The sequence below is a fragment of the Asparagus officinalis genome, chromosome 1, assembly GCF_001876935.1.
Source record: "Asparagus officinalis chromosome 1, Aspof.V1, whole genome shotgun sequence".
In the NCBI taxonomy this organism is placed as follows: Eukaryota; Viridiplantae; Streptophyta; class Magnoliopsida; order Asparagales; family Asparagaceae; genus Asparagus; species Asparagus officinalis.
This window is the reverse complement of record NC_033794.1, coordinates 102722977-102740982: the sequence shown is the minus strand read 5'-3', so window position 1 is coordinate 102740982 and position 18006 is coordinate 102722977. Positions and strand designations below refer to the sequence as shown.

Sequence of the window (18006 nt, the reverse complement as noted above, 5' to 3'; positions counted from 1 at the left end):
GGATGTGTTGGAGGACATTTCAGGAAAAAATATTTTAACATGACAACCCACTTTAACTTGTGGATCCTGAATTATCTTGTCACTTCATGCCACTGCCTTGCCACCCACTTACATTCGTCTAAGGTCTGCAGCAGAGGAAGATCCGGATCGGTAATCTCAGGTGCTGTCATTAAGTCAGGTCGGTGAAGAACGAGCCACACCATCAAGTAAGTGTACGACAGCTCTATCTTAGTGGTGAGAATATCACTTGAAGGCTAGCTTCCTTCTTGAGTCAATGTGGTGGCCAAGTGACGAAGCCCGCAGTAGATATTGGCGATCATGGCCGGGAGTAGGAAAGCTTGTATCCAATCACCAATTGGACAGCGGGGTACAAAACTTCCATAGGTAATGTCTCAGAAGGTTTATGGGGGAACTATGTACTTCTTTAACCAAATGGCCAAGTACCCCGCTAAAAGAGTGGTCGACTTGATTTTCCTCTGAGAATGCCATAAGAAGGTCTCGAACTTGGTTCCCCTTGGAAATTTGCTTCGGCTGAGCGGGTGGTGTCAGACTGAGCATTGATCTTTCCTATCAGCCTATTAATCTCAGATGGGGTCAAGGGAGGCGATTCACAAACCTCATTGCCGGAGCGATCCTTAAGATGCTTGAAGAGATAGTCGGCGAATTGCTATAAGCTGATTTGTGGAAACTTCTTGGGCTTCACGTCAATCCCCACCATCACTACAACAAAATACAACATTGCCGATGAAACAAAAACATCAGCAAAAGTTTAAAAAACGTCGGGAAAAATCTTTCCTGACGCAAAATGCAGCGTCGCTAACGCGTCGCCAAAAGTGCGTCAATGAAAGTATTTGGCGACGTAAATACACTGCGTCGCAAAAAGTACACTTTTGACGACGCGTCATGCGTCAGGAAAAGTATATCTTTAGCGACGCATAATATTTTGTGTCAGCAAAACGTGTACTTTTGGCGATGCATGCAGCGTCGGCAAAAGCTATGTGTCGGTAAAAGTATAGCTTTTAGTGACGCAAAATTGTTCGTCGCTAAAAATTATACTTTTGGCGACATAAGTTAGCATCGGCCAAAGTTTAGCTTTTAGCGACGCAGAATAAAGCTTCGCTAAAAACTATACCTTTGGCGATGCAAGATAGTGTCGCTAAAAGATATTATTTTTGGCGACGTAATATAGTGTCAGCAAAAGTATAATTTTTAGTCGGTAAAAGTATATTTTTATTAACACTAATTTGCATCGCCAAAAGTACTATTTTTCTGTCAACTACACTGAACTTGAACATCCACAACAAATTTGCTCCCATTCACATCAACAAAGAAACCAAATATCAAATTACAGAAACCAAACATCAAATTACACTTCAAACAAGTTGCATATTAACAACTAAAATAATATCGGTGCTTATTTTCACAATCATTAAAATGAAACAAATAATAACATTAGTAAATAAATTTAAACACAATTCTATTAAACAAATAACAAGTGTTTGACACATGTTTTATTAACAAATTCAACAATCATGATTAAGTAGATTTGAACAATAAAGACTACAGAAAACTCATGTCTTATCAACGTTGCAAGTCTTTCCTTCGTCACGTCTCTGGCTTCTTCTTCCCACCTTCACCATCCATCTCCAACTTCTGTTGTGTAGCTGTAATGGAAAGAAATGTACTCAGTAACACAAATAAAAAATTAAAATCAAACACAAAAAAGTGTACTCAGTAATGCTCTAATATATACTCAGTAATGCTCTAACATAAACTACAACGAGAAAACTCAACAACTGTATCTACTACTGTTCTTTTAGATTGAGAATAGCAGGTAGCCTGGTGCAAGTGGTGTCGAATCTCACACTTTTCAACTAGGAAGAGGGTTTACGACTATGCTAGAATAATATATAAGTGTGGTTAAATATAAAGTTTCATATTTATCTTCATATACATCAAGTTCTCCAATTAAAGGAACCTTGTGTAAGGTCACCAAAGTTAGTGTTAAGTTAAACCCAATAGCGGTTTGTACATAATGCCTCAAGAACATTACCATATATAGCAGTAAGTTCTCCAGATAAACGCAACAAGGGATGACCAGAGAAGGGAGGATACCTTTATCACAAGGTCATTTATGGAAATCCTTTTCCCACTAGAGGCTTCTTGTAAAGAATTAAGTTGGCTTCTTAACCTTCATTTTACCACAAACAAGAATGCTGTTCATAATATGCAGGAGTTGAGAATCAAGGAGACAAAAAATAACCATGAACTTCAGTAGATACTCACTCCATAAGTTTGTCTACCCGAGTGTCCACAGTTAAATAGTAATGAGGAAGAGTCTGTTTAGAGAGCAATAAGCGTGAAGAAGTGACCTGAAAATGATTACATAACATGGATAAGAAAGCACAACTAAATATAACAGAGTACAAATGACATAGAAATCTTGTAATACTTTTCTTATTTGGGAGTTGGGGATATCTGCATAACTTAATGCTTTAGCTATTGCTGCATCCTTCACCTTAGAACCCTTTGCACTGGATGCTACATTGTGCACAAAAGACAACATCAAAGAGTGAGCAAAAACTATATATTCAGATACAAATCTACTGCACATGATTTTGTCTAGAAAAGTAACAAGGACCGAAAATCAAGAGAATTTTCAGAATTCAGATATATATGAGTGCAATAAGGACCGAAAATCAAGAGAATAATTCACAAACTGTATACGAAGCAAAATTAGCATCTTGACCTGCTATGATGAATTCCAGATTTTCCGACTTGCACTCTGAAGCTGGACAAGGCTCCTTCTTTAAAATATTCACAATTATATTGTTAACTTTTTCCATTGTGCTTTTGACCTCGTCTTCTGATGTCTGATATATGTTACATAGAGAAGCCAGAAGGTTGATACCCTTGTCTGATTTTTTAGCTGAATAAGAACAGCAAAACATGTTAACTAATTCTAGTACATCAGATTCTGTACATAAACAGATACCAAAATAAATGTGCCATGACTACAATCATGAATTGAAGTTATTACCAAGAAGAGGGGGATCTCGGATCTTGAAATTCCTAAGTTGTATGGGAACGTGAAGAATAAGTATAGCCTGTCAGAATTTCTATTATAGTTAGCATGCAAGAAATGTAAACATAAGATAAATATTATAGCCTAAATCTTACAGATACTATATAGTAACTACATGCAACAGTCCAATTAAAACAATCAAGCTGTGTAACAACTAACCAATATTGACACTAATCAATTAGTGCATATTTGAAAGGGGAACTGCAACGTTTGCTGAATACAAGCCAAGACAAAAGAACAAATGCTAACAATTTCTAAAATAGGTCCTCAGGTTGATTGGAGTGTGTTCAATAAACAAGTGTGCCTGAGTATTATTTACTCTGCTTCTAGATCATATCAAACACCAATCACTGCAAGCACATCATAAACAACTCATTACTATCAGAAATATATAAGTGCAATACCTTAGGAACAGGTGGTGGGCTTTTGGAGCATGCATCAGAAAGGTCTTTACACAGGACATTCGCCAATTTATCAACAGAAGGACGGTGTTTATATACAAATTCAACAACATCTGTATCCGAGTATCCGATAATCTGCAGCAAAAAAAATGTGACATCTCATAAACAAGAAAAAAACTTATGATTCTAACCGGCTATATGTATTGCACTGAAAATTTCACATATTGATCTTACAATAATATTGCACATATCCTACTTATTATTGAAAGCAAACAGTGTCGTCTATGACATTCTGTGCGGTTAACTTTTTAACAACTTTTCAGTTTACTGAGCCTTGATGAAAATGATTGCGACCATTCAGCAGGCAACATGCACTTGCAAAGAAAAGTTTTGATAATGAAATAACGTACAGCTAAATTAATCTTTGTACTAAAGTTGGTTTTTTCCCTCTTGATACACTGAAATACAGCCATATAAACGGTATTCCCATCTCACATAAATTCTCCACTCAAATAGAAGGGTATTCCCATCACAAAGTTTTTTTTCGAAACAAGGTAGTACTGCTTACCAATCTCACATAAATTCTCCACTCAAATAGAAGGGTATTCCCATCACAAAGTTTTTTCGCGCTTGTTGCTCATATTACTTTCAGTAACCTAATGTTTTCTTAAGCACAAAGACGACATAGAAAAAAATATGATATCTACCTTGAATGATCCCTCCTTAGTTGGCCACTGCTAAGTGCAATTTTAATAGATTTTTAATCGCTAGACAAACTCAATGCATCGAGTTGTTTCATCACCCAAGACACAATAATATCATAGAAAATTTTATTAAAAGATAAAAACATCAATACATCACCCCATCAATCATCACCAATTGATGCATCTATTTAAAATGTTAGGTAGATTTGTCGTTTTTAAACCATTTTAATCTGTTTAATACATGTATGATACAAATACATTATAAACTCCTGCCTCTGCCTCCTGATCTCTGTGCACGTGCAACAATCACCAACCTGTGCTATAACTACATGTTCCTAAGACCATCTCCAACATAGCGGCATTTTAAGACAAAAATTGAAAATGCCGCTGCGTGGGAGCTCCAACCGAGCGGCAGTTTTTACCGCATTTTAGCGGTGATGAACAGCGCGATGCCATATTTGGCGTCGCACTGTTCATCACCCACATTACTGTTTTTTTTTTGTTTTTTTACTTTTTCAATTTTTTTTACCTCATACTTTTATAGCTTTACACATTTGACCCCAATTGTTTCATTAAATGTATAAAACAACCCCAATAATATTTAAATTTTATAATTTTACCCCAATTGTATAATTTGTACAAAATAAATTATTTTTTAAAAATAAAAATAATGCTATAATTTAAAAGACATTATTATTAATTATAATATTAAAATCTAGACATTATAAGTAAAGTCCCATAAAATATAAAGAGCAATCCTAATACATAATTCAAATATAAATTACATATCTGAAATACATAACATATAAAAACTGACACACATAATATAAACTTCGTTAAAATAAAACATAAAATACAAACTAAACATGGTGACGTTACATAAGATGGACAAGCAACTCTCAATAATCTGGTAGATCGGGGCCAGAGTGTCCAATATCATTGAAATAATTGCCAAAATTAGAAGCAGACCCTTGTTCTTGTTGATTTCTTTTTTGTATTATTTTAATCTGTTGAGCTCGAACGTACTCACGCACGTTTGGATCAGCAATGGAATTCAAATCTTTCATTATAATTTTCCATTCATCTCTATCTTTTTTCATGGCTATCTTTTCTCGTTCGATATCAAACGCTACTTGCCTGTCCAAGCTCGCCTTGTCTAACCTGTCTATAAGTCGGTTGTTGGAGGTCTCGATGGAGTCCACTACACTTGACTCATGATCATCATTTTTCCTTTTTAATTTGGCTTTTTTTACCCCAATAGGTCGTTCAGATGGAGTAAATGATGACAGTCCAGGAGATGTTGATATAGGAGATTACGGAATGGGATTATCTGATTGTGACGAGTCGAAGTTCACACTTTGGGATTGTCTTCGACCAACTTGTCTTGCTGTGGGGACGTCATCTTTGAATTTTTCAAAATTTTTAACCATATTCCAGACATGATCAAATTTGAAACTTTTTTTGTACTTTGGTTCTTGCATAAATAACATCTTTGCTCGAACTAAGTGCAAATTATAGTGAACATCAAGTTATGTATTTCAACAATATATAATAATAAAATTCAAACGATAATTAATAGAATACTTACAATATCTTCATCTGAAGCACCACTTGGATTCAGATTCTCTACTTGTCTCAAGCACGCATTCAATTTCCTTACTTCATTACTTATGATTTCCATTCGAGAACGAATTGATCGGCTCGTACGCATCTCAAAATGCTGATCTCGAAGTTCATTATATTTGTCCTCCACACGAGACCAAAATGCATCTCGAGACTGGTTTCTACCGCTAATAGGGTCTTGAGAAATATCCAAGAATACTTGACAAAGGAGCACATCTTTAGTAACCGTGTATCCAGTTGATCAAACAGACATTTTTTTGTAAAAAGCGGTTGGTTTGGAGATCAGAAATACTTTGAAGAAATACTTCGAATTGGGTGGTTTGAAGTAGAATTCGTGAATGTTATTTATAGCCAATCCAAATTTGTTTTTTTTGTTTGAATTTGAATTTGTCGGTGGTCAACATTTGAAATTGAATCATTTTGTATTAACTGATCAGCTTTACATATTGTCCAATGTTGTCGGTGGGAATCAATTTTTAAAATCAGGTCAGCTTTACACATTATCCAACGTATACACAGCTCAGCTTTCCTTGAATTATGTGAAAGCTTTGTACGAGTGGGAATCAAATTTTAAAATCAGGTCAGCTTTACACATTGTCCAACGTATACACAGCTCAGCTTTCCTTGAATTATGTGAAAGTTTTATACGAGTGAGAATCATTTTTTAAAATCAGCTCAGCTTTACACATTGTCCAACGTATACACAACTCAGCAAATTTGAATTTTGTGACAAATTGATAACAGCTGGAAAGCATTTTCTGAAATCAGCTCAACTTTACACATTGTTCAATGTATACAGCTAAGCAAAGTTTTATAAATAGCATACTAGATTAGGTACATCCACACAATTACTCATTGTTGTGTTAAAATTATTATTCTCCATTTCTGCATACTTCAGTCATTCTTTTCTTACTTCAAAAATAAATTTCGATGCTGGAGGTCCATCATACTTATCATCATCTTCATCTTCGGATGATGATAATTTTCTGTCCAATATCATTGTAGAGATTGATGAAACCGAAGAAGTAATTTGTGAGTACATCAACAACATATCATTGTAGAGATTGATGAAACCGAAGAAGTAATTTGTGAGTACATCAACAATAACATGATCCTCGTTAATAATTTACGTCAACAAAACTACCAACTGATCCATGGTGGATCGATTCCCGGTCATGCAGTGATCAACTACGATCGAGAAAATGCGCATCAGAATTTGGTCATAGATTACTTTGTCGATAATCCATGTTTTGGGGAAGATATGTTTCGGCGTCGATATCGGATGTCAAGAAGTTTGTTCCTTCGTATTGTTGATGCAGTGAAAGATCATGACTATTACTGGATGTCAAGAAGTTTGTTCCTTCGTATTGTTGATGCAGTGAAAGATCATGACTATTACTTCCAACAACAAAGTGATGGACTTGGTAGAAGACTATTACTTCCAACAACAAAGTGATGGACTTGGTAGAATGAGATTATCACCGTTACAGAAAGTAACAACTGTTTTTCGCATGTTGGCATACGGTCTACCAGTTGATGCTACGAACGAATACGTTAAAATAGGTGAGTCAACAGCAATTGAAAGTATGACAAAATTTTGTCGTGCTATGGTAGAAATATTCACAGAGCGGTATCTACGAACACTTAACGCTAACGATATTGCTATGCTACTCTATATTGGTAAAAAACGTGGTTTTCCAGGAATGTTAGGAAGTCTTGATTGTATGCATTGGAAATGGAAAAATTATCCAACAGCATGGTCTGGACAATACACAGGACTTAGTGGGTCACCAACTATTATCCTTGAAGCTGTGACAGATTATGATCTTTGGATATGGCACGCATATTTTAGTATGCCAGACACCAATAATGATATCAATGTGCTGGAGTCATCTAATCTTTTCTCTAACCTAGCTCAAGGTATTGCTCCTCCCGCTCAATATGTTATTCAAGGAAAAGAGTATAATATGGGTTATTATTTAGCTGATGGTATATATCCAAAATGGGCTACTATTGTACAAACAATCCAACAGCCACAAGGAAGGAAGAAAAAATATGAAGCATGTAGAAAAGATGTAGAACGTGCGTTCGGAGTTCTCCAATCACGATTTGTAATTGTGGCAGGATCAGCACGTTTTTGGAAAAAACATGTATTACATGACATAATGACTGCATGCATTATTATGCACAATATGATAATCGAGGATGAACGTGATCTTTATGCACCAATTCAAGAAGTGAGGGAAGCACTAACACCAGAAGTTGATATGGTAGCAAATGAAACTACAAGATTTACTCAATTTATTGCACGTTACGGAAAAATCAAGGATAAAGATGCTCATATTGCACTTCGTAATGTATTGATAGATCATCTATGTGAGGAATACGCTAATTCAGATAGTTAAGTGCATACTAAATTTGTAATTTTTACATTGTTGTTAATGTTTAATTATTTTCTTGTATTTTATTTCCTGTTGTGTTCTTGAATGTAATATTTTGGCAATATCAATAATAAAAATATAATATTTTAGCAATCAAGTTATTTTAATTAATAAAATAATATTTTATTGTTTTATTAGTTTAATTTTTAAATAATAAATCATTTTGTTTGGAAAATATGTGAAAAAATAAAATTTGATATGTGGGGTTAATTGTTGAAATAGTTAAAAATATAGGGAATAAAAAATAATCATATAAAAGTAGATAAAAAAGAAAGATACTGAGAATATTCCTTTTTAGTGCAAAAAATAGTGCAGTGGGTTGGAGATGAATTACTGTTAGATGTGACTTTTGCACCATTTTGGTGCAAAATTTACACCATTTTGGTGCGATGGGTTGGAGATGCCCTAAACATTTCACTAGACTGAATACTAATAGATATCTTAACAAGTGTCAATTACTAAGCGATCAAAACATTTACAACATCGCCCAAAATATAACTAGATAATTACCAATAAAAAAACCAGAAAATAGATTAATTTTGAAAGCAATCTTTTGTGCCATTGATTCATATGTGAAACAGAAAAGTAATTACTAACCTCTTGACATGCGTGCTCGATATGATAGTCTTACACTCTGAGTTGCATAGCCCTTCAGTACCTTGTTCAATAAGCTGCAAAGGAAATTTAATTACTGCACACGAGCATTGTCATGTGAAAAAAAGGAAAATTTCAAAGAATCGCTATAAATTTGCAAAAGAAAATGTACAATTTTGTATTAAAAAAAGTAGTTGATTTTACCTCCAATTTGTCCTCTTTCTCAACAATATCAATATGCAGAATCCAATCCGTCTCTTCCTTCTTCAAATTACAAACATTCTCTGCAATCTCAATAATCTGGTACTCCGAAACCTAATCCCCCATATCAAACCACGAAAACCCAATCAAACCAATATTTCAATAGAACCGAAACCAAACAACAAAAAGTTAACCTTTTAGGTGATATCTGAGCTTGTTTCTTCTCAACTTGATTGTAAATCTGCTCTGCGATCTTGTGGCAGACCTGGCATCGTATAAAAAGGATGTCTTCTCTTCGAGCGGCAGTGACCATCGGTTTCTTAGCGGAGGCGAGAGAGATCTCGGTGATTGAGAAGAGGAGGAGGATTGCTAGTGCCACGAGCTTCACCATGGAGATTCTATGTTTACTTGAAATATTGTGAGTATATTCTTTCTTGTTTATATGCATGTGAATTATAAATTATATATTCATTTCCTTCATGCATATATCTCTTTTTGTAAATTGTTTGTCATCATCAAAAAGGGGGAGATTGTTGGCCTTCTTGTTTTGATGATGTTTAACAAACAATTTACCACTAATGTTGTTTGTCTAGTATTTGTGTTTTCTTATTTATTATAGACAAACAACATGTTGGAGGATGGATGGAATTGCGCATTCACGATCATATCCAAAGGAGGTTGGCGGAATGTCGGTGAAGCTTATGTAATTCAAGTTTAAGATCCAAGTTTAGCTTCATCCGCAACGTGTACCAAGTCAAGCTTATTGAAGATCAAGATCATAGCTTGGGTAATTAATTTAGGTCTTATATTATGTGTGTTAAGTACATTAAACTTAATATCTATACACACACATTTATTGGTTTCTTCGTGTGTGTGTATATATATATATATATATAAGTTTTGGTTTCTATGCATATATATAGTTATATATATACATACATATGTTTTGAGTTTTTATGGTTATATATATGAAATTCTATATTTCATATTTTCTATTATGTTTTTGAAAACATTGCATAGAATATGCAATTTTATCTTCATCCGCAACGTGTACCAAGTTGAGCTCAATGAAGATCAAGATCAAGCTTGGGTAATCTATTTTAGATTTTATATTATGTGTGTTAGATACTCTAAGCTCAATATAATATACACACACATTTTATTGGTTTCTTCGTATATATATATATATATATATATATATATAAGTTTTGGTTTCTATGCATATATATAGTTATATATATACATACATGTGTTTTTGGGTTTTCATGTTTATAAATATGAAATCACATGTTTCATATTTATTATTGTGTTTTAGTATATATTGCATAGAATATGCAATTTTGTGAAAATATTGTTTTCTTAGTTTTTGGACTTAACAATAATCATATACATATTTTATTAAGTCTATATAATCATTGTGTAAAGTTTTAAAACATGGTTTAGCCTAAATGTCAAAATTCACATGTTTACATTTTCATGTTTTGGCCTATTTTGTAAAATAATGATATATTTCATTTGGGAAATCCTTTTTGGAAATTAGTCATTGTAGCATGTTTATTATCATGTCTACAATCATTCCCCAAAGTTTTATATTTTTTGAAATTTATTTGATATTTTTAAACAGGGTTTTAAAATCATCAAATCAGTTTATATATATATCAGTTCTCGGTCGACCGCACCGGTCGACCGCACCTATGTTCATTCGTCAGTGGGCAGCAGAGAGTTTGTCGGTCAAGCGCCGCGGTCGACCGAGAGCTCGAGACTTCCCACGGTCGACCGTACCGGTCGACCGAATAAGTCTTTGCTCGTTTCTCAGTCTGGGATCTGGATCGCGGTCGACCGTGAATTTTTTCGGTCGACCACCGAACTCCCAACGATCATATTGGGTACATAATCTGTTTCCTATTTTTCTGGGATTTTTGTTATTTTGTTTGGGTTTTGGCTGTTGGTTTCTCTTTCTATATAAACCCCTAAACCCCCTTCTATTTTAGTAACCATGAAAGTGTTTTAAACAAGTTTAAGAAAGTTTTTAATAAGGGTTTATGGTTGGTTTGAGTTTGGTTTAAAGCTGTTTTGGTTTTCACAAGTGGAGGAGATCATCTTCTTGTTTGGGCTTCAATCTCTATCTCTCCATCTTGTTATTCAGAGAAGAATCTCTAAAGTCATTTCTAGCTATTTATTATTTTGTTTATATTTCTTGTCGCCATTGTCCATAAATCATTATTTATATGATCCACTATCTAGTTCATATTGTTTACCCATTGTGTTAGTTTTCATATCCTTTCATATATCATATTGTATATCTCTTTGGTAGGATATATCATCTTGTGTTAGTTTTTATATCCTTGCACATACATTGCCTATATCTCTTTGTTAGGATATATCTTATTGTTCATATTGCTTATCCTAGCTCATATAACTTGTTGTATTTCATACTTACTAGGATAACTCATTAATTAATTTTATTGACATTTAATCGGATTAGATTAGCATAAGACCCTAATCACCCCCCTCCCCCCTCTAGGGTCTAACAATTGGTATCAGAGCTTGGTGCTCTTTGATTTAAGGTCTAATCGTCTTGAGTTAAAGATCCAAGTTATCTTTTTGTGCTAATCCATTTTTTTGATTTTTGTATCTTGCTTGCATGTATACATTATGGATATGAATGATGCATCTTGTTTAGGCTATGATTCTAGTGTTGCTCCTAGATTAGATAATTTCCCCTATGCCCAATGGTGTGTTAGATTTAAGCTATTTGTTAGATCTAAACATTTTGATTTATGGGAAATTATAGATGAGGCTTATATTGTGCCCACTTTGGAGAAATCCACAATGAACAGTATCTTGTTAGAATATTTGCTAAATGCTCTTGATTCATCTATGCCTAACAAATTTGTTCATTTTGATAGTGCTTACACCTTATGAAAATTTATTGAAGCACATCAAGGGGACTTGGAGGCGATCCAACAAGCTTTGGAGGATCCGACTTCATGTTCATATGGAGCGTCATGCACACGCGCACTAGGCGATCGCCCTAGTAAGGTTTGCGAGTTCGAATCTATTAATGATTTACCTAATGATGAACTTGCTTGTGCTAGTGAAAAATTATTGCATGCCTTTAACAAATTGCAAAATGATTTCATTAATTTACAAAGCAAGCATGAAAATTTGAAATCCGATCATGAGTCTTTAACTTCTAAGTTTGATACTATTTCTAATGAAAATATGATCCTTAAAGAAAACAATGAAAAATTAAAATTGGATCATGATTCTTTGCTTTCAAACTTTGCCAAGTTAACTCATGAAAAAGATAATGCCATGTTAGAAGTAAAGAACATACAAAATAATACTGCTTCTTTTATAAATAACTATTTATGTTCTACTTCTAAAAGTGCATATGTGCCTAAAAATGAAGACTTGAATCTTATGAAAAAATACATTTCATCTTTAGATTCAACTTTGAAAATATGCATTAATAATCATAAGAGGCTTATGGATATGTGTGCCAAGTCTAAGTCATCATCTACTCATCATGTACACATATATAGAAAAATTTACAAATGCTCTATTTGCGGCCGAAAAGGTCATTTATCTAAATTTTGCTATGATGCACACAAACATAATAATTCTAATGCTCCTTGTGCATCTCATGTAGCTTCTTCATATTTTACACTTACACATTCACATGTTCATTCTCACAAAGTTCATCATAAGCATGCTAATGTGTTCAAGTGTGATCATTGTGATCGTTTTGGTCATTTGGCCGAATATTGTTTTGCTTTAAAAAAGAAATCTCATTTGCCAAATGTTTCTAGTAGACCACATGTTTTTAAATGTGATGTTTGTGGTAAGTTTGGACATCTTGCTAAATTTTATTTTGATATACAAAAAGCTTCTAAGTTGCAATATGTTCCAAATAGACCATTGTTTAAGAATGTTTCTCATTTGCAAAATAATTTTAAAAGAAAATCTTTATTTGCAAATGATTCCCGTGCACGAGCAAATGGTCCACAAAAACAAATGGATCTCTTTCATTGCACATATTGCAATCGGAAGGGTCATTTGAGCGATTATTGCTTTGACCGTGTTAGTGCACCACATATGCCTAAGAGGGTTCATAACCCTAGGGCTTTGAGCTTAAAAGATAGGGGTCATGTCCCTAAATCTCTTGGTACCAAGAATTCTTGGGTACCAAAACAAATTTGATTTTTAAAACCAAGTACTTTAGTCCTCTTCTTTTTTATTTTCTTGGTTTTGAAAATTATGTTTTAAAATCTTTTGGTTATGAAAACAATTTTTCCTTGATCAAATTCTTTTGTTTTCATGATTATTAATTTTGTTTTTGATGAGAGGTTTGTATAACTCCCCGGATTATTGGGTGTTTATTCCCAAATCTTACTTACCGAGTGCTAAAATGTTCATATGGGTTGATATTAGCTCAAGAGCTAGATATAGTTGCCTCTCCTAAGTTTTGAAAATCAATGATGATTTCGTTTTATGTTCTTATATGATTTACTTGTGATTTATGATTTCATTGGTTGATTTGTTTTCATTTGAAAACTTTTTACATGATTCTCATATCTTCCTTCTTGTGATTTCATAAATCTTTTTTTATACATGGTTTTTATGTTTTTTTTTTATATGAGACAATATGTTCATCTTGATATATTTATATATGTTCTCATTATCTCTTGAATGTGAGTGATTTTTAGCATATTTTTTATGCTTGCTCACATGTTTGCCATGATCTTTATTGCATATATTTTATATGGTATTTTGATAGGGGGAGCTATTCCCTATTCTATGTTTGTTTTTATACTCACCTATGCTTATTGATAGGGGGAGCTTTCGCTCTCTTAATTCTTTTGTCCCCTTTTTGATGTTGTCAAAGGGGAAAAATATTATGAGTATATTCTTTCTTGTTTATATTCATATGAATTATAAATTATATATTCATTTCCTTCATGCATATATCTCATTTTGTAAATTGTTTGTCATCATAAAAAAAGGGAAGATTGTTGGCCTTCTTATTTTGATGATGTTTAACAAATAATTTACCACTAATGTTGTTTGTCTAGTATTTGTGTTTTTTTATTTATTATAGACAAACAACATGTTCGAGGATGGATGGAATTGCGCATTCACGATCATATCCAAAGGAGGTTGGCGGAATGTCGGTGAAGCTTATGCAATTCAAGTTCAAGATCCAAGCTTAGCTTCATCCGCAACATGTACCAAGTCAAGCTTATTGAAGATCAAGATCATAACTTGGATAATTAATTTAGGTCTTATATTATGTGTGTTAAGTACGTTAAGCTCAATATCTATACACACACATTTATTGGTTTCTTCGTATATATATATAGTTATATATATATATACATAAGTTTTGTTTTCTATGTATATATATAGTTATATATATACATCTAAATGTCAAAATTCACATGTTTACATTTTCATGTTTTGGCCTATTTTGTAAAATGATGATATATTTCTTTTGGGAAGTCCTTTTTGGAAACCAGTCGTTGTAGCATGTTTATTATCATGTCTATAATCATTCCCCAAAGTTTTATATTTTTTGGAATTTATTTGATATTTTTAAACAGGGTTTTAAAATCATCAAATCAGTTTTTATATATATCAGTTCTCGGCCGACCGCACGGGTCGACCGCACCGGTCGACTGCACCTATGTTCATTCGTCAGTGGGAAGTAGAGAGTTTGTCGATCGACCACCACGGTCGATCGAGAGCTCGAGACTTCCCACGGTCGACCGCACCGGTCGACCGAATAAGTCTTTGCTCGTTTCTCAGTCTGGGATCTGGATCGCGGTCGACCGTCGTTTCTCAGTCTGGGATCTGGATCGCGGTCGACCGCGAATTTTTTCGGTCGACCGCCGAACTCCCAATGGTCATATTGGGTACAGAATCTGTTTCCTATTTTTCTGGGATTTTTGTTGTTTTGTTTGGGGTTTTGGCTGTTGGTTTCTCTTTCTATATAAACCCCTAAACCCCCTTCTATTTTAGTAACCATGAGAGTGTTTTAAACAAGTTTAAGAAAGTTTTTAACAAGGGTTTATGGTTGGTTTGAGTTTGGTTTAAAGCTGTTTTGGTTTTCACAAGTGGAGGAGATCATCTTCTTGTTTGGGCTTTAATCTCTATCTCTCCATCTTGTTATTCAGAGAAGAATCTCTAAACTCATTTCTAGCTATTTATTATTTTGTTTATAATTTCTATATGCTAGATTTTAATTGAGTTTAGTTTGATTTTGATTTCACTCATTATTTACACACACCCACTTGAGCTTATTGTATTTGTATTCATAATATATTTGGGTTGGTGAGAATTATAACATTGAGTGTGAGCTCTCATTGTGTTCTCATTCATATTGGAGAACAATCACTTATTATTTTGAGCATAATTGTGAGATTCACTTTGTAATACACTTGTACACCGAGAGGAGTGTGTGGTGAGAGTCGGGGATCGTTCCAAGAGGAGTGGCGTCGATTGACGAGCCTAGGGAGAGGTTGTAACCGAGCACTTGAGGGAGACACGGCTAGGTCCAACACTTGTGAGGGTGTAGAGTATGATTGCGCTAGAAAACCGAGTGTGAGGTGTAAACGTTATTCGGGTGAACGTAGAAAACCCAGTTGTGATAGTGAATTTCTCCCCGGGAGTGGGGAGCAGAGACGTAGGACGGAAGGTCCGAACTCCGTGATCATATCGTGTGTTTGAGTTTGCTTTGGCGCTCTTTATCATATGTTTATATTTCTTATCGCCATTGTCCATAGCTCATTATTTATATGATCCACTATCTAGTTCATATTGTTTACCCCTTGTGTTAGTTTTTATATCCTTTCATATATCAATATCTCTTTGGTAGGATATATCATCTTGTGTTAGTTTTTATATCCTTGTACATACATTGCCTATATCTGTTTGTTAGGATATATCTTGTTGTTCATATTGCTTATCCTAGCTCATATAACTTGTTGTATTTCATACTTGCTAGGATAACTCATTAATTAATTTTTATTAACATTTAATCGGATTAGATTAGCATAAGACCCTAATCACCCCCCTCCTAGGGTCTAACAAGGGGAGAGCTGAGTGTGTGTGGGGTGGGGGGTAGGGGGTGGGGGGGTTAGCCCGTTTTAGATGGAGAGGGAAATAAAAAAAGAAGGGGAGGAATTGAAAACTAGGCGGGGAAATTGGTGGGTGGTAGGGGGCACATGAATAATAAAGCTTCGGCAGCGACAAAATAGTTTTGCGTCGCTAAAAGCTATACTTTTGCCGATGCAATATAGCGTCGACAAAAGTGTTTACTTTTAGTGACACAAAACTATTTGTCGCTAAGAGCTACACTTTTGCCGACACTAACGTGCGTCGCCAAATGTATACTTTTTTGCGACGAATATTTTTACGTCGCTAAAAGCTATACTTTTGCCGACGAAAATAAAAAAAACGTCGGGAAATCCATACACTTTTACCGACGCTAAGTTAAAACGCCATAAATAATATACACTTTTAGCGACGCTAATTATAAACATGGGGAAAAAATATATGTTTTGCCGACACTAACTAAAATCGTTAGGAAAACATAGTTTTTGCCGACGTATTTAATCATGCGTCAGGAAAAGTGTAATTTGTTGTAGTGCATGGCAGTTTGATAACGATAGGTCAGCTCCCAGAGGATGTTGTGAGCAACAGAGGTTGTCTCCTTCATCCGGTTCGAGTAATAGGAGGTGGGAAAATAATCTTGGTAAGTAATGTCCCCTATCGGCAACCCAGAAACTTTTATCATCTCACGAAGGGGTAGACCTAACTCACCATGCTTAGTAAGGAAGGTGTATGTCCAGATAATAAATTTTGAACAAAGCAAAGAAATGGTCTACACTGATGGGGAGACCATACACGCTGGCTCTGATTGGGGTATACAATTCTTTATCAGCTAACTCTTTACCCCAACGACCGAGCACGTAGCTCGTCATCCTCGTCCACCATCTATCAGCAGATGAGTGGACTCAACCAAAACATCTGTACTTCTTGATTGACAGCTCTCTCCCTAATTGAGCAAGACGATTCTTCATAGTATTCACCTTCACCATCAATTCATTTTGTGGTGCACTGTCTTGACCCAATAATCCAGGGTGGAGTCCACGAATAGAAGTCCGATCACTTGAACCCAGAGTCTTGCTATCCTTACCAATAAATCCATAATGAATATGTTCATGATCTTCTATCAGCCGCCAGGACATCTCCATGGTCACTGCTAAATTCCCGAGTTCTATGAGAGAGTGATGTCGAGGAATTGGAGGCAAGAATCGAAAAACTCCACCATACTAATTAAAGCACTACTCCGAGCCACAGGAGAGAATATCTGGATCCTCGACAATATCACCAAACATATAATGGAGCTTTCTCAGCAGCTTGGTCGATTCTTAATCTTTAGTCAACGGTGCATTAGTAATCAACTGACGCAGAGTGTGATGACTCCCTCGCTACACAAGCTCAGGACGCCCTCTGGGCAATCCGTGTTGAATTGAGGAACCTCCCTGATCAAAGGCGCCCCGTCAAAAGAAGCATACACTATGCCACTTTGACCGAACACTTCTCTGTTAGATAAGGCCATGGACGGAAAATTGACCGCAACGAACAAAACAGAATATATTGGAATGTAGTTAAAGAAATTTCTAAGGCAAAAAGAGAGAATTCACTGATCTTTCAAAGCTCGCGAGATAGAGTTATTGTCTCGTAGCTTGCGAGACAGCCTCAACTGTCCCACAAGCTACAAGACTGTCTCGTAGCTTGCGAGACAGCCTCAACTGTCCCACAAGCTACAAGACGATGTATCCTGTTTTGCAAAATTGCGAGACAGTATGAAACTACCCTTTTTTGCCTTAGAATGTGTTTCGACCAAGAAAGACACATCTATTAAACGTCAATCCACACAAAGGAGG

At 35.0% G+C, this 18006-nt stretch overlaps 1 protein-coding gene across 1 annotated transcript; it reads right to left on the bottom strand.

Annotated features, from left to right (window-relative positions):
- On the bottom strand, positions 1579 to 17310 carry LOC109838431. Its single transcript, XM_020406882.1, is given in 12 exon segments — positions 1579 to 1653; positions 2116 to 2191; positions 2287 to 2372; positions 2453 to 2541; positions 2750 to 2929; positions 3041 to 3107; positions 3490 to 3621; positions 8852 to 8875; positions 8878 to 8925; positions 9053 to 9163; positions 9219 to 9482; positions 17146 to 17310. Coding segments are annotated over 12 exon segments (1290 nt in total). The 3' UTR covers positions 1579 to 1605.